We start from the raw sequence: 23819 nt of genomic DNA on the forward strand, positions 1-23819 counted from the left end.
CCTTCTATAGTACAGCAGCATCTGCCTGTATTCTGCATCCACAGCACCAATGCTGCTCACTGGAAGAACACAGAAAGCTTTCTTGGGATGCAGCAGGGCAAACAACTGCAGGAAATGCATCTCCAGCAACACAGTATTTTAAGTAAACATCTTATTAAAAGCATCTGGGACTTGCACAGCTGCAACAATACTTGCTGGTCCTTACAGCCAGTAGCTCAACATCAGAAAGGGAGACCAGGAATTTGTTTTATTCTGGTGCCTTCTTTACACTGCACACTGCAGGAGAAAAGGGCATCCCTGACCATACTGACAGCAGCAGGCCTAGGCCTGCCAGCAGGAACAAAAGCATGACAACACCACTCATATCCCTGGGTTTTTCTGCCTGGCAAGACAAGAAAAAAGCACTTGCTATTTCTTTTGTGCTTACCTGCTGCTGGGGAAGGACATCCCACCTGACAGGACCTACCCCCCTGCCAGCTTAAGCATTCATCATCCAAAGCTTATTTCCTACCTGAACACACAGGAAACAATAAGGAGAACAAAAATGCTCCTTTGAGCTGCTCAACATCAGGTGGACAAATTTGCTTTATACATATGAAGCACCCAAAAAACCTTCTTCCCACTTCCCTCCTCTTTTCTTAATATATCTCAGTGCTGCTTATGCCCTCTGGTGGCAGAAACCGCACATTAATACCAGCTGGGCGGCAGAGACAAGCTGTGGGGTCCCCACCAGGCTCCCTTCCTCCCCTCCGAACCTTTCATTTTCCCGGCAGCTGTCTCTCACTTGCACTGGAGGAGGTGAAGAACATGTGGGGCTCTGCTCCTGTCCCAGCCACAGGAGAACCTTATCTGACCGACCAGGATGCTCTTTCATCAGGAGACAGCTACCGAGAACATTTTGCTGCTACTGCATCTATGCAGCTTATAATCAAAGTACTGCTTAATTCACATATGTATTTTGATTCCAAATTGGTTTCCTGTAGGGGCTTTGTGGTGTTTTAATTTTAGTTTGAGGTTATTAAAATAATGGGAAAGGAGCAAGCAGGGCTGACAGTAACAGCTAGAACAACCTTCTGGATATATTGAACTGATGAAGATTTGAGTTTAAAATACTGCTGAATAAAACGAACATGTGAGTTTGGTAGTTAAAAGGTGCCTAGAAGACATCAGTGCTGTATGTTCTAAGTGAGATTTTATTTTATGACATAGCTAATAAGCTTACTGGCAAGACCTGAGCTTTTGTTCACTGTGAGAATGGCAAAAGGCAAGTAAAGTACAGACTGTGCCACAGCTGGTCAACCAACACCTCCCCCAGGAAAACCATGTACCTGTCCCCTACTGCCAAAGTGACACTGGAACTATGCCTTAGACTTGTCAGTCCAGTTTTTCTTTACAAATAAGCGTGTATTTACCTGAGTAAAGGGGTCATTTCATGGCCCTTGTGCATTTGTAAGCCTCTGGGTTGCACTTGGGCCACAACAGCCCCACCAGTGCTACAGGCTTGGGGAGGAGTGGGTGCAGAACCCAGCAGAGGGACCTGGGGGTGCTGGTGGACATCTATCTGAACATGAGCCAAGGCAAATGGCATCCTGGCCTGTTTCATGAACAGTGTGATTAGCAGGGCCTGGGAGGTGACTTTTTTCCTTGTACTCAGCCTTGGTGAGGCCACACCTCAAGTACTGTGTGCAGTTTTGGGCACACAGTAGAAGAAAGACATCAGAGTGTTGGAGAGGGTGCAGAGAAGGGTAACTAGGCTGATCAGGGGTCTGAAGAACAGGTCTTACATAGAGAAGCTGAAGGACGTGGGGCTCCTCAGCTTGGAAAAGAGGAGGTTGAGAGGATACTTTATTGCTCTCTACAACTACCTGAAAGGAGGCTGTAGTGAGGTGGGTGTTGGCCTCTTCTCCCTAGTGACCAGTGATAGGACAAGAGGCCATGGATTAAAGTTGAACCAGGGGAGGTTCAGATTAGGTATTAAGAAAAATTTCTTCACTGAAAGAGTGGTGATTCATTGGAACAGGTTGCCCAGGAAGGTGGTGGAGTCACTGTCCCAGGGTTTTCCAAAAACAGATAGATGTGGTACTCTGGGAGATGATTCAGTGGTTAAGGTGGTGTAGGACTGATGGCTGGACTCAATGACATTGAAGGTCCTTTCCAGCCATGATGATACAATGATTCTCTGATTCTAAGACTTACCTAAAGCCACCTCTCATGCATAAACTTACAAGTACAGTTTCACAGTTCATGCAGGCTTTTAATGAAAGAATGGGAAACACACAGGCTATTCACAGTTGCAATTAAAGTCACTATTGAGGAAAAAAAAAAACTAACAAGAAAGCCCTAAAAAAGAAACAACTCTTCCTTTGCACTTTCCTGAGTCAAAAAATGGTAAAAATTTTATACAAAAGAATTCAAACTGATGCTGTGAGTATTTTTTCTAGTTTTCTTCCTTTCAATATCTCCTAATTTCTTGCTTGGAAAAAAACAAACAAACAAACCAACAAAAAACTGAAATTAAATGGTTTGCTTTGAAAAGTTTATAAAATTTTGACCAGTAATCCCGTGTCTGATTCCTTGAGAACAAGTGGCATAATATGGTGCAAGAATAGGACTAGGAAGGATGGATTCTTACAAGTACTGTTAAGACATAGTGACAAGAAACTCTCCCTACATGGCAGCATCTCCATCAGCTAACCAGAGATGATGTTTTCAAGCCACAGCCTGGTTTAGGGGAGAGCATACTTCCTCTGATGCCTTTGGAACTGAGCATAACAGTGTCTTTTTTATTGTTCTAGAGAAGGTTTTCACAAGAAATTAATTGCTGACTTGCAGATACCAACTCCTCTTGCCCTTCCAAGGTTCACTGGGCTCTGTAGTGCAGAGGTATAATACCCTGGAGCAGCACTGTTGCTGCATGTATTCTCTCTAGTAAAACCACTCAGATTTGGGGGTTTGATTGGGGTGTTTAAGACCTTATGTAAACAAACAAACAAGTGAAAGCAACTACCCTGAAGACTTCACTAAACTAGGCCCTGTGGCTGAACAGCTCACAGCATTCTCTCTTGATGGTCAGACTCCACTCATCTCCAAGATGAGCCAAGATAACACAATTGTTCTAAAAAACCCTACTTGTGGGTCTGGAAAAACCAAGGCTTGGGGCTCTTCAAGAGACAGAGAGAGACAAATAGGAGGGAGTAAAGGACTTGAGGTCAGTCAACAGCAAAAAAGTCACAACAGAAGACATACAAAGAAATAAGCCTTCAGCTGTTTTGAGACCAAACATGCAACATTATCTATTTTTATTAACATCTGCTTCCACCTACCCCTTCTTTAAATGAGTCACGTAGGCACTCTGTAAAGCTGCTTCCAGGAAGTAGGAAAGTTCAAACTCAGAATAAGTCACGTTGCTGCCTTTGAGACTCCTTGAATGTGTGTTGCTTAAGGTCTGTGTGGGGAGGAAAGAAACATCTGGGATTACAGAGAACTGCTTGAATTATTCTCTGGCTCATGGGGAACTGGTATCTCCAAAAATAAAATGTTAGCTTCTGCCATCAGATTCCTCCTCATACTACTAAGTATAAGTAGTGCTGAAGTACACAAGTACTAAGCTGATTTTTCTTGTTTTAAAGAAGTTAAAACCAAAACTGGGATCAGACATAAAGCTTTGTTGCCAAGAAGAACAGAAATATCTGGTCAGAAGGTCAAAGGTCATTAAGCTGCAGAAGAATAGGTAACATGCATTGTCATCAATGCTGCTGATATTCAGCATCATGGGTGTTAATGGAAGAGCACAGAAGCACATGGCATGCCCTGTTAAACTCAGCTAGGCAAACAGAGACCACTGAACATGTGTCCAGCACATTAGTGGCACATATCACACTTCAGTGGAGGACACACAGTACTCATGTTCACCATCCTATCTAACCACTGACTAAGCAGTTACTTGCTAATAATGACCTAGGTTTGTCCAACTTCATTTAGAGAAGGTGAAATGCTGTCAGTTAAACTGCTATGGGGTGGCCGAAAAATGTTACTTTCAGCTTGTTAGGGATCTCCATACACACTCATGTGTATCACACTATAGATATGGAAAACAGCCTCCTTCATGCTGGCACTTGCTATGCAAAACTTGTTGTCTCTCTTTAGTAAGACTTAAATTTGAGATACAACCTGAAGTATTCACTGCTTTACCACAGGCAAAACTGGTTTCCTCATTCTCAGAGGAAACAGGCAGGAACCAGATAAACTACTGTTTTGCAACTGCTTGTAGAGAGGCACCTCACTCCTTCAGACTGGTTCTCATACTCTTCAGGAGTATCACTTGGGATTTCCCCACTACGTTTGCTGTCAAAATTCCACCCCGGCCATAAGTAATGCCATAAGCATTTCTCCTTACCTTTTCAAGCTCCTGCAAGTACACCTGGGCAATGACACACGCTGTCTCAAAACAACCCATGGCTTCCCTCTCCTTTTCACACAGTCGAGCACGCAAGGATGTTGAGTTGTTTGTGCGCTCCAGTGACAGACCTGCAAAATAGCAACACCTTCTTTAGTTGGAGCCCACCAACAGCAGCACGGCTCTGTTATTCCTTCATTTACCAGCTGACAGGAAATTTTATCCATATGTGGGTTTCCTTCTTGTTTTAAAGGATTTCAGGAAAAGGCCCACAGGAAAGTGTATCTCCTACACATGCAATGCATTTTTTGTCATGCGGCTCTAACACACAGTGCCACTGCACGTTTCTACAGTGCTTTTCAAATATTTTATGAAGAAAAGACATACAATCCCTCTGGTAGGAATAAGCAAGCAAGAAATTATGGCCTATACTTCCAAAAACAACTATAGATTTTGGGGGCTTCAGCTTCAAGTATTGTTTCAGAAGTACCCTGGCACTGGATTTGAGAATTTCTGAGCGTACACTGTGCCAAGTGAAGCTTTCAACAGGCAGCAGTTTCGAGAGGGGAAAAAAATCACAAACAAACAAACAAACAAACTGGAAATTATACCAAAACAAAGTTGGAAAATCTTGAGGACTCTCTTGGAAAATCTGAGCACATGCAAACTGCACATGGACACACAGCAAGCTCTTGGCAAGGCACAAGAGACTCTTAACCACAAGATCATCCTCTTTCCCCAAGAAACAAAAAACTCTGTGTTTTGTCCTACCCAAAGTATTTCCTGTAACACTATCCAACACCTCTTACAAACAAAAAATGGTTTTAGAGACTTACAGCTACTGTCCCTAGATTAAAATATTTTACTATCAGATCCTTGTCTAGCATCACACTACAACATCATTTATATCTCTAAATCTGTTACAAGAAGACACGTATCTAGCCAGTGTAGGTTTTTATGACACATCAGATCTCCACAATACACCACTGCTTGGAAATTTCGGTCTTCTACACTAAACCCAACTGCACAGAAGCCCAGTAGCCCAACAGAGGTTGCACAAAGTTCAGCACATACTTCCCAATATTTTTTTTTTTTTGCATAAAGTAGCTCCCTAATGCTAATGAATAATGTGTTCGATGGAACACAAAATCTTAAGTGTTTCTGACACAAATCCACTGAGGTGACAAAAGAAGAAAGACTTAGCTGTCTAGACAGCCTCTCCAAGGAAGCTATTTAGACTGCTGCAGCATGCAGCTGAGGATTCTGCTTCACCTGAGGAGCTGCCATGCACACCAGGAGCCACGTTTTCCTGGGTCCCCACAATCCCAGGAGCAGCAACACCTCAGCACAGCTCACTTCAGGAGTCTGACAACAAACTGCTGTGAGGTGGCAATGGGGAGCCAGGTTTCCCCATGTTGAATGATGCGGTACAAGTGCCCATGCTGGAGGAGTCTGAGGTTCCAAGGCAGTCTTAGCTTTGTTTACTTTTCATACTCAATGTTTCTGTTTTGTCCCCTTGGTTACTAAGCTAGGAGCTTCTCCATCTAATGTCTTACTTTTAAGCCAAAACTGAGCAGCTTTGTCAGTGGGCTGGGAGAGAAGACACCCCACAGGTACGAGCTCAGGAGGGGGCTCCCCAGCCTCCCAAGCCAGACATAGGAACACGTACCTTGGAGGAACAGATGTTGGTTGTGGTTCCTTCACCCTTCACCTTTGAAAATCCTGACCTTTGAAAATCCTGACCAGAGTAGAGCAAGGAGAGCAGATTTCAAATTGACAAGTGTGTGAGGAACAGGGATGATTATTTTGCTGCTTTTAACCAATGCTCATTATGCTCTCTCCTTTCTACTAACATACACCTTGTATAGCATCCAGTGTACAACAGATTTTGTCTTCTAGTCCATCTATGAAGTCTTTGGCTTTATATCATGGGCTGGTTTTATATTATTTCAGAGCCTCTCTTTCCTAATCTTGGTGCTATGTAATGAAGGGGAAAAGCAGATGTTAACTATGCAGAAAACATTCAGAGCCGAAGCTAGAACAATTATCAGCCTACAAATAATCTTAAATCTGTCTCTGTTTTATCTACCTCTGAATTTCTAGTCATTCCCCTTGATTAAAAATAAATTTTAAGAAGTGCTGCTTTTCAGAGTCGCCAACCCCCTGAGTGCAAAGTAGGGCTGACAGCCCTGAAAGAAATCCTGTACAATCCACTGACATTTATACATATGCAGGACCTAATCAGCGTGCAAGAGCCATCCTAGCACAGTCTGTACGAGGATGGTTATTCACGAGATGTCACACAGAGAAACCAGGCTGACAAAAATCCATTTACATACATGTTACAGCCCACTGTGAGGAGCTACAGCCTCTAAGCTCTGACGTGGGGGAGGAAAGCAAGCAGCCCTTTGCCAGCACCAGGTACTGACAAGAAATACACCCATGCATGTGGTAAGGAAAACAGAGCTGGGGCCAATCTGAGACAGGAATGAACGTCACCACAAACATCTCTTGCCACAGGAAACAGAGCAGTACTGTATTAAAAAAGGTATTTTTATTATTTGCACACATTTTTCTACTTATAAAGGGCAAGAAGGAAAAATGACCCACATGATGTGCTATTAGTTATGTTTTTTCTGCTAGTACCATATGCACCAAAACCCCATGTCACTAGAGTGTAACTTCTACAGAAGCTGAACAGGGCTATTCTTCCCTATCACAGAAATGCACTGAAAAGAAAAATGAGAGCAAGCAAACAGCAAATCCAGCAGACTGAGTGAAGAACACTAGAGTAACAAAAAAGTTCCCTCCTTTTGTAGCCACCAATTCAGTTCTCACAGTGCCCACCAACTACAGATTTGCTCAAGGTGCAGTTAGACAAGACTATTTACAAGCCCACATGTAGAGAAGACAAACCAGGTGCCTTGAGTTGCCAAAGAGTGGGTGTGAGTCCACCTGTGCCTGATTAGGACAGGCCCCTATTGGGCATGAGCAAGGCCAGGGGGCCAATAAAGGTGGAACACACACCCACAGAGAAAACCTCAGCTCACTCTGGTGCGAGGCATGGAGAGGCCAGCAGCTCGTTGAGCCTCTGGAGCAAGAAAGGCTCTTCCCACTACACTTCTACCCTGGAAGCGCTGTGTGGTGGCTGGAGTCCTGGAAGAGACCAGCAGCTCGTCGAGCCTCAGGAGCAAGAATGGCTCCTCCCGCTACATTTGGTGGAGAATGCGGGCAACTTGTGAAGAGCTGGCAACAGGAACATTCTCCCTGATTTGAAAAAATGCCTGGGCTAACACTCTCCCTGAAAGGTATGACCAGCAAGCTCTTTGGTTTGGGAACCCCTGAGCAGAGGGAAGCCAAGATAAGGATTCTCTCTTTGGAAGCTCCTGAGCAGAGGGAAGCCAGGAGGATGGAATCCCATGGTTTGGAATCCCACGGAGGAACCAGAAGGAAAAAAAAAAAAAAAAAAAAATTAATTAAAGTATGGAATCCCACGGAGGAACCAGAAACCCATGAGGAACCAGAAATCTCTTTGGAAACCCCTGAGCAAAGGGAAGCCAAGATAAGGATTCTCTTTTTGGAAGCCCCTGAGCAGAGGGAAGCCAAGAGAAGAGCAGATACAGGAGGGAGAAAGAACAGAGACTTTGTGAAAAAGTGCCTGGGCTGACATTGAACGGTTGCCTAAGCTAGGGTTAAATCCCGTAAGTCGTAAGTGTATTTTTGTGTAAAAAAATTTTGTGTGTAAAAATCCTGTATGTCTATGTCTAAATCCTGTATAAGTGTGTTCTGTACTGCCCCTCAGTGCCCCCTCGATGCTCTTAGCTGAGTGTCCCGCGGGGCCAGAAGAAAAATCCTGTGTATAAGTGTAAATGTTTAAGTGTAAATGTTTGTAAAAATCATGTTAAATCGTGTTAAATGTTTGTAAAATGTTTGTATTCTGTAATCAGTGTTAAAAAAAAAAAAAAAAAGGGGGAAATGTAGAGAAGACAAACCAGGTGCCTTGAGTTGCCAAAGAGTGGGTGTGAGTCCACCTGTGCCTGATTAGGACAGGCCCCTATTGGGCATGAGCAAGGCCAGGGGGCCAATAAAGGTGGAACACACACCCACAGAGAAAAACCTCAGCTCACTCTGGTGCGAGGCATGGAGAGGCCAGCAGCTCGTCGAGCCTCTGGAGCAAGAAAGGCTCTTCCCACTACACTTCTACCCTGGAAGCGCTGTGTGGTGGCTGGAGTCCTGGAAGAGACCAGCAGCTCGTCGAGCCTCAGGAGCAAGAATGGCTCCTCCCGCTACACCCACAAGTACTGAGAGCACAATATCCCATTAATCCTTCTCCATCTGTCCCTCATCAGCACAGAAAAACTTCAGTGCATAACATACATTTTAAATTCAACTCAGTTCCCAAAAAGTGTCAGCCAAGAAAGTGCATGCACAATGGATTTGCAAGAAAAGTGTAGCTCTTGCTAACTCAGAATTAGCTCTTGCTAAGACAAAATTAGACCCTGAGTAAAGCATGAAGCCATATGCTTTCTTAGTAGCAGGTTAGGGTAGAGGGACTTGGGAACTTTTTATAACCAGTTACGGTAAGATAATACCAACTTATCTATGAAAGGTTTTATCTCGTATGAATTGAGTGACCCAATTTAAGTAGGTGGATACATATATGACATAAGATTATTTTTTCATATTTTTCAAAAATACAGATTGTAGTGAAATGAGGCAACCAGGTGCCACTAATTCCCAGGGAGTGGCATGAGCTTGTGTTAAGTCCACCTGTGCCTGATTAAGGCAGGCCCTAACTGCGCATGAGCAGGATTAGGGGGCCAATGAGTAACAAACAAACCCGAGCAGCTGGCTAGCACGCAGTATTGGCACAGGTGGACTTAACACAAGCTCATGCCACTCCCTGGGAATTAGTGGCACCTGGTTGCCTCATTTCACTACAACAGATTTCTAATAAGAGTATGGGCTGTGATTAAATATAAACAGAGGCATGCTTCCATTATCCTTTTTAACAGAACATACTCTTTCTACCCATTTCAGAGGCCATAACTTTCAATGCATACAAACACTGCCTTTCCTTGTTGCATAAAGATAAGGCTTCCATCCACCTCCTTTAGATCTCCCCGTGTTTCATCTCTGCCTCTTGATGTCTCTATAATCTTCACACCTTCTTCTCCCCTTTGAAAGCTAATCTGCACTTACATCAGGAAAAAACCCAAATCCCCAAGGTTTGTAAGAGGTATCATTGAACTAATTTCTTCCTAGTGCCTCCCACTCAGTGCTTGTCCAGTCACACCTGGAATACTGTGTTCAGTTCTGGTTCCCGTTATACAAAAAAGATGCAGACAGGCTTGAGAGGGTTAGGAGAAGGGCCACAAAGATGATCAAAACACTGGGATGCCTGCTTAGTGAAGAAAATCTGAGAGAACTGGGTTTGTTCAGTCCAGAGGAAAAAGATTTAAGGGAAACCTTATTGCTATGTTCCAGTACTTGAAGAAGATAAGAGACTCCCTTTTTACAAGAAGTCACATGGAAAAGACACGGGGAAATGGGTGCAAATTACTTATGGGGAGATCCTAACTGGACATCAGGAGAAAAGTTTTCACTATGAGAACAGTCATACATTGGAATAATCACCCCTGAGAAGTGGTGGATTTCCCAATAATGGACACTTTTAAGACTCAGCTTGACAAGATATTTGGCCACCTCATCTAAACTGTGTTTCTACTCAAAAATGCCAAACCAAATGATTCTTAAGGTCCCATTCAACCTGGCATTCTATAATTCTATGATAAATGCACTGCTCTCATTTATGGAAACCCAAAAGGGGATATTTCATTAAGGTTTATTTCCACTTTCACCTCTCTCAGGCCTTTTCAAAGACAGACAATGTGTCATGTGGCTCCAACGCCCTGAAGTGATGTTATTACTTGAACTGGAACAGACATGGACATTGCAGATTCTCAGCAATATAAATGAAACAGAAATTCATGCTGGAAGGAATCTTGGGAGGTTCACAGTCCAACTTTCGACTCAAAGTAGGGCCAATTCAGGGTGTTGGCCTTGAAAGCCTCAAAACACAGATGGAGACTGCACAACTGCAAGGGAGAAGGCTGAGGCAGCTTTCTTCTTTTCCTCCAGTTCCTAAACCAGATCACCAAATCAGCCAGGGGAGGTTTAGGTTAGACATCAGGAAAAAATTCTTTACAGAGAGGGTGATCCGGCATTGGAATGGGCTGCCCAGGGAGGCGGTGGATTCTCCATCCCTGGAGGTTTTTAAGAAGAGACTGGCTGTGGTACTCAGTGCCATGGTCTGGTAACTACAGCAGTAGTGGATCAAGGGTTGGACTTCATGATCTCAGAGGTCCTTTCCAATCCGGATGATTCTATGAATATACCAATCAACTTATAAGTTCTTCTCCTCTTCCTTTTTACACAAACTTCCCGTTTCCTGTATTGGGATGAATTTGCAAAACTGGGGAATGGTGGATTCCCAGGTGCAAGAATTCAGGGGAGGCAGCAGCAGCACATCACTTTCACAAGCACCGTTAGCCTGCAGCTGTTAAATGCCACAGCCTAGAAGCACCAGAGCTACCCGGCACTCTAAGGAAGCAACCAAAGAAATACAAGAGCACAGAGAGGGTGTAGCCTACCTGTTGTTTTGCGTTCAGGTGCTGCACTAGTGTTGAACAGAGCTATGGGAACTAAAGCAAAAGACAGCCTACGGTGGCACTCACAGCCTTGCCAACAGCTTCAACCCCCGTCTGCAGAGCAAGGTAACAGCACCTGTGCTCCTGTGCCACATGGAGAGGCCATCCTGGCCAGAAGCCTAAGCTGAGGGCAAGCAATAGTCTCACTCTAGCTATATAGGAAGAGAAAGAATTTATCTTGAGGTAAGCTGGGTGTGAATGCATTGCATGGCTACTCCTGCAAGGGAACTGGTTTTGTGTCTGTCCTTGGCCCATGGTGCACACCAGGTCATTCTGGGAAGCTCTCCCCAAGGGGTGGGTGCACTACATTTCTAACATGCTGCCTTCAGTCCAGTTCAGAAGTGTGGCTCCAGAAAACCAATTAGCGTTGGAGCAAGGCTATTTTTAAGACTAGTTCTTCAAGCATATACACATCCACGATGACTAAACAAAGTTCAGCAGAATAGTAACCACTTTTCAAAGAGAAAACTTTAGAGACAGTATTATGACCAGCCTGTCCCTCTGCCTAAGGTTTGAATGTAACAGCATGGCCTTCAATCAAACTAGTACCATCCAGCATCTTGAAACAACAAAATATCCTGAACTCCAACAAGCCCCTCAATCAAACTATTACAATCCAGCATCTTGAAAAACACAATATCCTGAACTTCAACAAGCCAGTGTAGCAGTTGGGATTAGACAAGACCCAGAGCTATGCATTATTTATGCCAAAACTAAAATCAGTTTAAATAATTCACATCATGAGTCTTGACACTCATCTCCTAAGCAATCAAGTTAAGATTTTTCAGCAGGATTTATTTGCATTGCAAACAGAAGAGGGGCCATTGGTTTTGAATACATTCATTCATACTGCACTTCATAAAAGGTGGGGAGGAAAAGTTTCATTTTGCAAAAAAGCCACACAAACGTCTTTCACTACCACTTCCTACAAAACAGGATTATTTCAATCGTGGTTTTAAGCTGTAATACAGTGGTCTCCATTTTTTTTTTAAATCATACACCCCATGATTTAAAAAAATAATTACTGAGCATGCTCACCCAATGTATATATATAATTATATGCATACACTGCTTTACAGTGCATTATGTGGGTTTTTTTTTCAAATACCTGGTAGGTAGCATACTACTGACAGTCACCTGTCATCACAGGTAAGGTCAGCAAATTCACAGCACAACTTTTGGTAAAAGCAAAAAGGCAGAACTCATCTTTAAGTCTGACAACTTTTTAAAGCACTCTCCCACAAGATAACCAGTAAGTTTTGGTGTGGCACGTAAGACTTTTTATGGTCATTCTCAATCTCATTACAAAGTATTGTAAAGACTGCATTTAAAAGTCTTGTGTTTATAAAGCTCAGCCCGCTGAACTGACGACATTCTATAGAACTTTGTGTATTTCTGGGACCCACTTTGCTGCTAAGCAGTTCTTGGTATATTTCATTATTGAACTATAATCTAGCCAACTCCTTAAGACATGTTAGAAATATTCATACTCTTATGCAACTGTACAGAAAACCTCCTACACCAGGTATTTTGTCCTAGTACTTATTTCTTCAAGTCACCGGCAATGTCTTCTAAGTGCCTTTCAAAGGAATTAATTTTAGTTTGTTGTCACATTGTATTTGCTTATGATTTCAGCCATTTTGCCACTGCAGGAAGAACAAGCGTTTGTCCAATTTGGATGTGTGGATTTAAATCTTTTGTTGTCATGCCAGAAATCCCAAAAAGGCATCTAAAATTTATCATTAAGTTTAATGACATTTTTAAAAATACTGAATGACCTCCCAGCATCACTGATTAGGCTGTCATTGCTTTTACCTCGTGCTCAGAGTAGTGCTATTTTCTTACTGTTCACTCGTGCTTCTGTTGTTAACATTACCTGGAATCCATATTTTCTTTGAGGAAATCTTTCAGTTACTTGTCTACCATGAGGGTTAAGAAGTTAAAACTAGATAATATAAACACATAAATCCACTTAACCAGGCACACATAAACTGCAGTACACTGGAAGTGAATGAACAAGTGCCTCTGAGCACTGTGAGCACCCACTCTTCTACAAGACAGAAGAGCATCTGTGGGATGCATGTGACATGGGACCCTCTGATGTACAGACTGAGCGAGGCCACCACTGTCAATCCAATGCATCAGTTAAGCTTAATTTTAATGAATTTTATTTTAACTTTTTCTCTTGCACCCCAGTGGTTGATCTTGCACACCCTCTGAGACACACACACTACATTATGGGAAACCACTGCTGTAAGGTATTAATCATCCTGGTACAAGACGCCACCTCCATTGCATGACATCTGAGAGCAGTTAAGGAGACATCTCTGCTGATGTCTCAGCAATGCTCTGGGGCACAGCAAGGGCAGAGGAGAGCAGCAATCTCTTACAGTGCCACATCTAAAGGACTTTGTCAACACCACCCAAATTCATAAAATTTTAACAGCATGCTACAAGAATTACGTATTTCCTTGGTCTAAATACAGAAGAAGAAAATGAAGAGAAACTGAAAAGTGGATGGGACACAAGGGAGAGAAATGGCACTGATGACCAAGTACTGGTATTTATTCAGCTTGAGCTCATCTGCATCACTACCAGTCAACATTAGCAGTGGTAAAGTTCTCTTCTAGCTGCAGTCACAGAATGAGACCACCTTGCCACCTTCTGTGTACTTTTGGAGCAGGAGGGAGAAAAGTTGAGGAGAGGAGATGAGGAGATTGGGCACCGGCGAGGTGGTAATTCAGAATTTACTATACTGATTCATAACAAGCACTCAAGTAAATTCTACTTAATGTCTGTTAGAACAGACATAGCCTGCGGAATCTAACAGGCCATGTTCAAAGACATCCAGAGCTTACTCCAGGGTAAACCAGCAAATGGAAATCTTCCCATAGTGACTGGACACATGGCACTACACAACACAGCCCCAAGCATGGGAACAGCATCATAGCCATCTGAAAGCTACCTTAGGCTTTTAAATAATCTTCCCTATTTAACAGCAGAGAAGAGCTCATGGAGTGCTCAGCAAAGCCAGGGGAAGCCTAAGTGCAACAAGATCACCAAGGCTGGATGTGGCAACTCTCACACACAATTCACCAACATATAACCTCTTCAGTGTCACCACTGTCACAACATAACTCCAAACTCTTAAATTTCTATTCTGAAAACGAAAATAAGACATACTAACACCAGGCCCTTTTATCAAGGCATATCTACAAACAGAGGCCTTTGCCTCTAAGACAGCTACTCTGATGCCAACATGAATACACAGCATGCTTCCTGTCTTGCTGGCAGAACTGTGAACACCAGCACTTTGAAGTCTATAACAGGTATAGAACAAAGTCTTCCTCTCATGTGGATTAACATTTAAAAGATGCAATTTTTGTCAAGCACAAGTGAAAACAAGTTTTGCCAACAAAATGTGTTACCTCAGATACTCAGTTTTTAATACTCACAGGCATCATACATCCTTGTGGCTGGGACTCAACTTTTCTAACAGTCAGGCAAGAACACTACTTTTATTATTCAGGCTCTGTTTACAGCAGCACACATCACTGTGGATCTTAATGCTAAGAAATACGATTTTCAGTCACAAGTGAAGGATTCCAACATAAAGGAATTTGTGTTTTGCCCCTGGCAGACCTTTTTTTTTTTTTAAATAAATAAATTTTAAAAATGAAAATGCAAACAAATGAACACTTTTCTTCCACTGCAGTGACAGCAGCCACTGAAAATATTGAAAATAACCCACAGGGTAGCTCTCAGTAGAGGAAACACCAGTTAAGGACTAGGATGAGAATAATGCAAGCCAGCATACACTCTCAAAAGCTTTGTTAAAGCTTGTAGTTAACATAGTTTCATATTGCCAAGCGTCAATCACCCTCATGAAGCCCATTACCACCCAAGAGATCTTCATTTGTACAAGGAAAAAAAGGAAAAAGAACAAAAAAACCCACACACACAAAAAACAAAAACAAAAACCTGAAAGTAAAGTTTTAAAGTTTTAGATAAATTTCTCCACAACTTTCACCAGAACCTGTATTTTTCTTAACTTTGTGCCCAGTATAGTTCTGGTTCTTTATATCAACAAACTTTCCTACAAGGAATGCTGGAGTTTTCTCCTGAGCTATACAAGGAATTTAAGCACATCAGCTATCAGTGTCCCTTCCCAGGTGGGCAGGTTCCAGACAGTGGGGAACTGGGGCCCCACACAAGTCAGCACACTTAAAATTAACAACTCTTCTAACCTACATAGGATGACTAGGGTAGAGAAGGTTTAGACTCTCAAGTAAAAGATTTTTACTCAGCACTTTTCCCTGCCCCTTACAGCCCACTGCCCATTTCTGCCAAATGGGTACATGACAGCACGTTGCCCCTGTGACACTCAGAAGAAGCAGGAAGCAGGAGGAAGAGCTGGGTTCTCTCTTTTCTTACTTCCTACATCCACATCCAGATGTTTTCTTTGTAGTCATGTGGCCACTGAGCAATAGAAATGGATCTTCTTTATCTTGACATCTTCAATTACAACATGCTTTTACTTTGTCCCATCAGTACCCAGGGAGGACATCAAGAAAATTATTTATTTGAACATCAAAAAAATGCTATCAAATTTCTACTAAGCCATTTCCTACACTTGTCTCAGTTGACAAGAAGAGATATTTTTACATAGCAAGACACACACACACACATTATCTCACACACACACACATTATCTCTTTTTCGGTATTGCAGACATTTTTTTCTTAGAGACTTTCAATAACTCTTAAAGATCAGCCTGTAGAAAAAAAAAATCCAAGAACAAGAGTACGCATAATCATAGGGAGGGGGTTTTGGCACCAAAAACCAGAACAGTATTCCAAAGTCTCATCTGGAAAAAGGAGAATGCACCTTGCAAAACATGATGCCTTTAGAAATGGAGGGCAGGCTCAGAAAGTGCACTATGGCCTGTTAACAGGTTTGTAATACACGACCTGATTTAACAGTGCTTCCTGCAGTAAATTTACTTGCAAAAGGAGATAACACTCAATCCAGCAGTGTTTCATGAGCTCAGTTTTTACAAGTGTCATACTACAGATCTTTGACACCTTTATATTACTTAAATGGGATCAAAAAGAAAATAAAGATTGCTCCAAGCCACTGAACTAACAAAGTCTCATTTCCTTGTAGGTGTGACTTGTGGTTGGCCTCCTTACAACAAAACACTGACTGTGATCAAGGCTTCTTCCTGACACAGTACCACCTTATTCTCTTCCAGAGAGATTTTGCTAAAGTCTGAAAAGGCCAAGCTCACACTGCAGCCTTTTGATAAAACAGATCTCTTTTCCAAGTTTTTGTTTGTTTTTGTTGTTTTTTTTTAATATAAAGAAGCTGTTAGAAACAAATTATACATGGTAGTCATCCCACCCATTTTTAGATACCAACAAACAAGTCAGAATCCACAACCTTCTCTCACCATCACCAATGAGGAGGCTGTATTGTACAGCAGCACACACTTCATCTATCAGATGCCATTTGAAGAGATGATGAATCACCACAGAACTGCCAACTTATGACTGTACAGAGAGTTCAGACTGGAGCTGCACAAATTAAACCCATCCTGAGCTAAAAACAGCCAGTAACTACACAAAAATTACTGCAGAAAGAACTAGGAGAAAAGGAGACAGAGAGGTTGTGAGACTGTTAAAGCTTTAACTCCAGGTGGATAAAGCCCAGTACCTGGTCTGAGAGCTTGTCTGATGGACAGAGAGAGCTCCCCTGCATGGGGCTGACCCATCTTGCAGCAGCTCTGATACCACACATCCAGTCGCCTTGAGCCAGCACAGCAAGAAAGGCTGTGCAACAAACATTGCAACATAGGAGTCTTTCTACAAACTTGGAATTTACATATGCTGAAGCCCTAGCTAGAGCTATACTTGGCTTTGTAAAAGGTTAACTTGTGACCTACCGGGCTACCAGGAAGATTTATCCTCTGGGAGCAGTCACATCTCTGCAGGGTTTCTGCATCAAGCGCAGCCAGTGGGAGGAGAGCAATGGGCTCTGGCAGTTATGTTGTTGTGAAGTATTTTTTGCTTGTTTTGAATGGACAACTCCAAGCAATGAAGCCACATCATCACCCAAGTGAGAGCAAAATTAGCAAATGAAGCAAAATGACAGTAAGTTTGCTTACTCAGTACTGATTTTTGCAATAGACAGAACTGCTTGCATTAGAGATTATCTGCAGTGCTGTGATTACCTTCATGGAGGATGGAGAGGAAGGAGACAAGTACAGACCAACCACCTATTCACTAACTGTAAGAGGTCCAAATTAGTCATCATGAAAAAAACCTAAACAAACCAAAAGCAAACAAACAAAAAAACCACCACTATTGTTAGAGCTCTACTCACAGTGCACAAAGAACTCCTCGCAATACAGGGATTTAGAAACTGGGCAAGGAGAAGCAGTCAGTTGAGAAACTGAAAGAGTCCTTCTCTCTCTGCAGTTTCTTCTGTGACTTGCCAACTGCCCAAGTCCCTACTTTCAAAAATAATTTCAATGCTTACTGCTTGATACTCCCTGTGAGTGGAAGCATACTGTACAAGGCAAGCAACAAACTTTTTCCTCTGTTCAACTTCAGCAGTCCAACCATAAGGGTGGAAATCCTACCATAATACAAACCTACTGCATGCTATGGATCTTCAGAGGAAGATCCTACAGATTTAGCTCAATGTCCAACTGTACTGTGGAGCACAAAAGATGTTCTAAAAATACCAAGCTCAGTTTTGCTGGTTCACATTTTATTGCTACCACTGACTATATCTATGAAGCTCCTCTTCCTGTATTCCATATCTTCCTCATTATATTTTGGCTTGTTTCTAATAAGCCAAAGGGTATTGGCACAAGTAAAAGGGTAACTGTGAGTTCCTGTGATTTGATTTGTCTTCATTCCATGACCCTTCCAGCATAATCCTGAGTGCTTGATAATTTACACCATCATTCAGCATATAAACACAACCCACCAATACTAGCTACACAAACCAAGGTTGGTGCCAGGTTCATACTAAGAAGAAATACAAAGTTTCTCGTGTTTAATTAATGTTGGATAAACAGAGATACCCTGTCAAACCAACTATTTTCTCCCATTACAGAAAACTAGAGTATGAAATTAAGCAGAGAACCCAAGTTCTGCCTTGAAATAAAAACAAAACTGAAGCTTTTCCAGACTGTTGCCTAAACAATCCCTGTAAAAATTTTCTTTCCAGCAATGTTCAAGAGGGTCCTTTAAACAAGGTTTCAGCTTACATAGGATAACAGTCATTCAACCAAAAGCAATAACATGGTATGGGTCAGCTGAATCTCTGCAGAGTTAACAAATGAAAAACGGGACGAAGAAAAGTCTTCAGCATAATGTCTAAATTAATTTTAAATATTTAAGCTCCATGCTGTCACCTACCCTGCAGAGCTAGCCTGGATGAAAATTTAAATCCACACTGCTATTGCCACAAATACCTGTACAAATTTCTAACATTTCTAATGGCTTATTTCTTTGAGACTGGAAGGCTGAGCACCTGTCATGGAGCAACAATGATCTTAGCAGTGAGGGCACTCTCCAAACTCAGCTGGGCAAGCTCCACTATGATGGACTTTTCTCTGTCAGAAACTTCAGTAGAATACTGAGTGATTTACTACACCCTTGGTATCTTGGCTAATCTGAAAATAATCATAACGGAGGATAAGAGCATTAAATAGTAATAGCACAAAGGCTGCTCTGCAATGGCAGGACCTCCTTACAGTTTATACACAAACACAGGGACCATACAACATTATGTTCCCTGCTAAACCATATGAGGAAAAAAAAAAATGGCCTGATCCTCTGAGGCAAACACCTCCACACCCCAGAATGTCTACCCACAAGTTAAGTAGTCAACACCATAGAAAAGGCTGTACACAGTGTCATTCCATCAGTGTCCATGCATACCTTATCATTACATTCACACCTCACCAAGGGCCTTATCCAGCTCCCAGTGAGGACAGTGCATCTCCTCCAAACTCTAGAGTGCACTGATAACTGCTCTTAAATACACTGCTATGAATGCACTCCAGGTTACTCACTCCTTTGTGCCATGCAAGTGTTAGTGTGAGTTACAAGTAAATGAGTCCTGCTCCACAAACACTTGTTAATGAAGCAGATTCAACTAGTACCACAGAAAACAAAATCAAAGCAAGCAAAGCAGCACAAACAGGGTTTCAAAAAAGCAGAATAACTGGGTGAGATCATGATTTGGGGTTGATTTGGTTTCACTCTTTTACATACCAGTTGAAGGTATCTGATCATCAGAGTTCTCATTCACCTAATTAGCTGGTGGACATGCTGAAAAGAGTAGAAAGCAGTAGATAGGTAGCGGTACTTGAGCAACATTTATAAAGGAACTGAAAGCAAATGAAGGAGAAGATTACTGATCTTTTTTCCCCCCAAAGTCAGAAACTGACGAGGGTCTTCCTTTCCCCCACTCAAAAAAGGAAATGCAATTTCACTACCCATAGCGGCAGTTTTTATTAGGATCTCTCAAACAGTGCAACATCTGTAAAATTACAAGGGGAAGGAGAGATTCCTGTTTGTACAAAGGTCTGATACTGTGAGACATGCATTGCAAAAATATACTACCTGCTTTGAAAGCACATAATTCTCTTAGTCCAGAGTTTTAAACTTGGAAACATCATCCTTGCTTACTCCACAGAAATGATTAAAATTTACAAGTAGATGAACTCTTTCTAAGAGAAAGCAGTAGCCCCCCATTTAGCTGAGTGATCTATATTTTCCCAAAATGGACACACAAGCTCAAGTGTGATGCTTACAGCCAACAGATTTCCAATTTCAAGCTTCACTTTACAAACCAGGCAAGTTTAAAAACCATGGACTAGGAATCTATAATGCCTTTAAGTTTAAACTACACAGACCATAGCCAGTGGGATTTTCTAAAGCATAGAACAGTGCCCTAGCTCTACTCCAATCAAATCACTTGAAGAAATACCTTCAACTTCAACCTAAACACAGCATACTTCAAATATGCATACATGGTCTTTTACCTTTAATAACGAAGGCTTCAGTTACCAAACGCAGAATGTACAGGGGTTCACCTGTGGCTGAGAGGTCATCCATTGTTGCCCTTGCATACATACTGATGGCATCTCTGTAGGATCCCTCCACATAATGAAGTTTTCCTAGGATCAGCATAGCCTCTGTCATAAACTTAGCCTGAAATAAAGTGGGGAAAGGAAAAGAATGTTTATGTGGTAAAATAGCAGCCAGCAAGAATGGAGTACTTCATAACAAATTAAGCAGATACATAACAGTTTCCCTTCAACATTGCTAGCTCCACAGGCCAAAGTAGGAAGGATTTAAGTGTCTAGAGGTCTTAGGGCTATGCTCATGAGAGCAGCAGGCAATAGAGGTAACACAACTACTTTGGAGATCAGTTTGCAAATACACACTTGCAAGCCCGCTTTTTGGTTTCAGCTGACCCACTCTATCAATTCACCAGCCACAGATCACATAAAAGCCTGGCATTGTCAAAACTAAACTACTTACATGCACACCAAGAAAATCCCCTTCTTTTAAGCTAAGCAGAAACCTTCATATTTTAGTCAAATGCTCTCCTTCCTTTTACACATTTAATTAAAGAGAAAAATCAAATAAATTCATAACTTATTAAAGAATTTTCAGGCAACAGTAGAAAAACAGAAGGCATGCCTGCTGTGTCTAAGATTTGAATGTTTCCTTAAATATTTAAAACACCCATAGCAGTCCTTATAAAAAAATAAAAAAACAAGCAAACAAAAACAAACAAACAAACAAAAACCCAAACAAAAAATTACACGAACAACCTCTTCAAACCCTTCTTATGCTTGGGAAAGCAGGAAAAGGTACCTTAGCTTTTTCATTCATTTTTAAATACATGCAGTCAATATAGGGACAGTGCTGCACAAGTAGCCAAGCCACCACTAGCCAAGAAACAGTAATGGCAATTCGTGCATGTAAACTTAACACCAAGATCTGCGAGAACTCAGTGGTTCAGCTGTTGCTGGGGATAAACTATAAAGAAAAAGGGTTGTGTGGACTCCCCTTTCTTTCCTCCCTCCTTAGTGTTTTAAATACACCAACTTTCAAGAATTAAGAACAAGGAACTTCCCTGGAAAATCAACTGCAGACTTGCTCCCTGGAAACAACATGAAAACAGTATAACACTCACGAGATAACTAGACTACAAGTTCAGGCCAAAAAGTAATACAGGTCTAGAACAGACTGTTGCAACTGATCATCTTTTTAAATACAGTTATGCAACTGTGTGTCCAAGGACACCAACACAGCAATAGGCATCGAGGCAGAGTCTTAAAACACTCCTACAGCTCTGCAGCTGAGTTGACAGGCAGCTGCCAACCACACAAACAGACCACAAAATAAAAGCATAGCTTTACGTAACTTCTCTTACAGAGGCTAAAAGCAATGCAAGACTGTAATCCTGGACTCACACCACATCTGGTTCCAAACCCCCTGCCATGGGAAGGGACACTTCCCACCAGACCAGGCTGCTCAAAGCCCCATCCAACCCAGCCTTGAACACTGCCAGGGAGGGGGCAGCCGCAACTTCTCTGGGCAGCCTGTTCCAGTGTCTCATCGCTCTCACAGCAAAGAATTTCTTCCTAATATCAAATCTAAAGCTACTCTCCCAGTTTGAAACTGTTCCCCTTCATCATATCACTACGCACTCCCTTGTAAAAAGTCCCTCCCTAGGTTTCCTGTAGGCCCCCTTCAGGTACTGGAAGGCCACTTACAAGATCTCCCCAGAGCCTCCTCTTCTCTAGGATGAACAACCCCAACTCTAAGCCTTTCTTCACAGGAGGTGCTCCTACCCCTGATTATTTTTGTGGCCCTCCTCTGGACTCACACCAACAGGTCCATGTCCTTCCTGTGCTGGGGCCCCCAAAACTTGGTACTCCAGGTGGGGTCTCATGAGAGCAGAGTAGATAAAAAGAATCACCTCCCTCAACCTGTTAGCCACACTTCTTTTGGTGCATGGATATGGTTGGCCTTCTAGGCTGCAAGCGCACACAGTATGTATATACTTGTAGCACATAACTGGTTGGCCTATGAAAAAACAAGTCTCCCAACAAAAGACAGTGCAAAGGGGCACTGAATTACCAGTCTATTAATAATAATCAACAGTCCAGCTCCGTACATAAAGGAACACGAAGATGCAACACCAACAACTGGTATCAGACTAATAACCATACGAAACACATCCATTTGGCAGAAATTACAATGACAGAGCTCACTTACTTGTATTTTTCCTCTGCTTAAGATATTTGTGAGATACTGTTTAGCTTCACTCAGTTTTGGATCACTCTCCTCTGACAGTGGAATGGAGTCCTTCAGTTTGGCAAAGTTTTCCTTCAAACATTTTTCTAGCAGAGCCTCTGCAAGCAGCATATTCCTGTAGTCCTCTGAAAGCACATACCAAACAACAAGAAACATTACTTAGTGCCATCCTCTTGACAAACAGCATTACAAAACCAAAACATCACAGCTTTGAGACACATAAACAGTAATTCAAATGAGGGGAAAAGGAAGAAATGAGACAGAAAAAAAAAATGAACTGACATTTCCTTGATGATATTCCCTAACAAATCTTTTAATTTTGACACCACGATTTATTCTTGTATTGTCACTAATATGAAAGTTAAGAGTTTGCACCACAGAACTCCCTTTCAAAAGCACAAGACCAATCTTTGAAAACATTTAAGTGCATGCTTTAGATTTACAAACGTACAAGCATGAAACACATTCTTTGGGCTGCAAATAAGCTATGGCTTTCACTGCAGAGCAGTAACTACATCAGAAACTTTTAAGATTTTCCAGAAAGTTTACAAAAAAAAAAAAAAAAAAAAAGTAGAGAATTTAAACACATTGTACACATCCATTACTAAAGACGAGAAAGGCTGGATCCACTGACATAATTAACATGCCCTATAAAACTATTTATACATTACAACCCATTCTTGTTCAGAGTTCCAAAGAACAAACTCAAACATAGGGATTAGCACTGGATGCATGAAGAACGATGCAATGTTGCAATCATAAGCTGAAAAAGGAAGTTTCATCTTCCAGAGATACTTGCATTTCTTGCACAATGGCACCAGTTCCGTGGTTCATTTATCCATAAAAGTAGTACCTCAAGCAGCTGACTAGTGGGACAAACAGGGTAAGAAAGTCTTTGTAAATCAAAGAGCCAAACCCTACATTTCAGATATACTTCACATTTCGAAGTCTGAAATTCTAGAATGCAGGAAACACGATAGTGTAGCTACTTTTATATTTTCAGTCCATGGGACAACTTATCCCCACTTACTAACTATATGATACATACAGAATTTTTTGTTGTGTTCAGCTGCACAACATATCATAACCATGGCTGTTCCTACTCAACTGCAGATCTACAACTAACTTGCATGAATGAAGTACACGTACATTAAATTGGAAGGAAAAACATTCAACTGTATTTCCCCCCAAGCTTGCATGCAATAATTCCTACAGAACACTGAAGAGCTTTTCAGAACACTCTTAACCAAACTTGAGGAATTATATGACCATATACAATTAAGAAATAAGTATACACTATCTCTCAAAGCAAACAGTACTATTAAAAAAATCCCATCCAGGCACACTCGTTTCCAGAAA

The 23819-nt window shown here is 41.8% G+C and overlaps 1 protein-coding gene across 2 annotated transcripts in view; it reads right to left on the reverse strand.

The window, feature by feature from the left end:
* Positions 1 to 23819, reverse strand: part of TTC7A (tetratricopeptide repeat domain 7A) — a 170372-nt gene that overhangs the window by 144979 nt on the left and 1574 nt on the right. Inside the window, exons 2-5 of one of the 2 annotated variants that reach the window (XM_030446792.1) lie at positions 22422 to 22585; positions 20171 to 20339; positions 4397 to 4527; positions 3324 to 3445 (exon numbers count right to left, since the gene is read on the reverse strand). In XM_030446792.1, coding sequence (XP_030302652.1) covers positions 3324 to 3445; positions 4397 to 4527; positions 20171 to 20339; positions 22422 to 22585 — 586 coding nt within the window. Of the gene's footprint in view, positions 1 to 3323; positions 3446 to 4396; positions 4528 to 19397; positions 19432 to 20170; positions 20340 to 22421; positions 22586 to 23819 lie in introns of those variants that run through there. The other variant, XM_030446793.1, reaches the window with a different exon arrangement.

The sequence above is a fragment of the Calypte anna genome, chromosome 3, assembly GCF_003957555.1.
Source record: "Calypte anna isolate BGI_N300 chromosome 3, bCalAnn1_v1.p, whole genome shotgun sequence".
In the NCBI taxonomy this organism is placed as follows: Eukaryota; Metazoa; Chordata; class Aves; order Apodiformes; family Trochilidae; genus Calypte; species Calypte anna.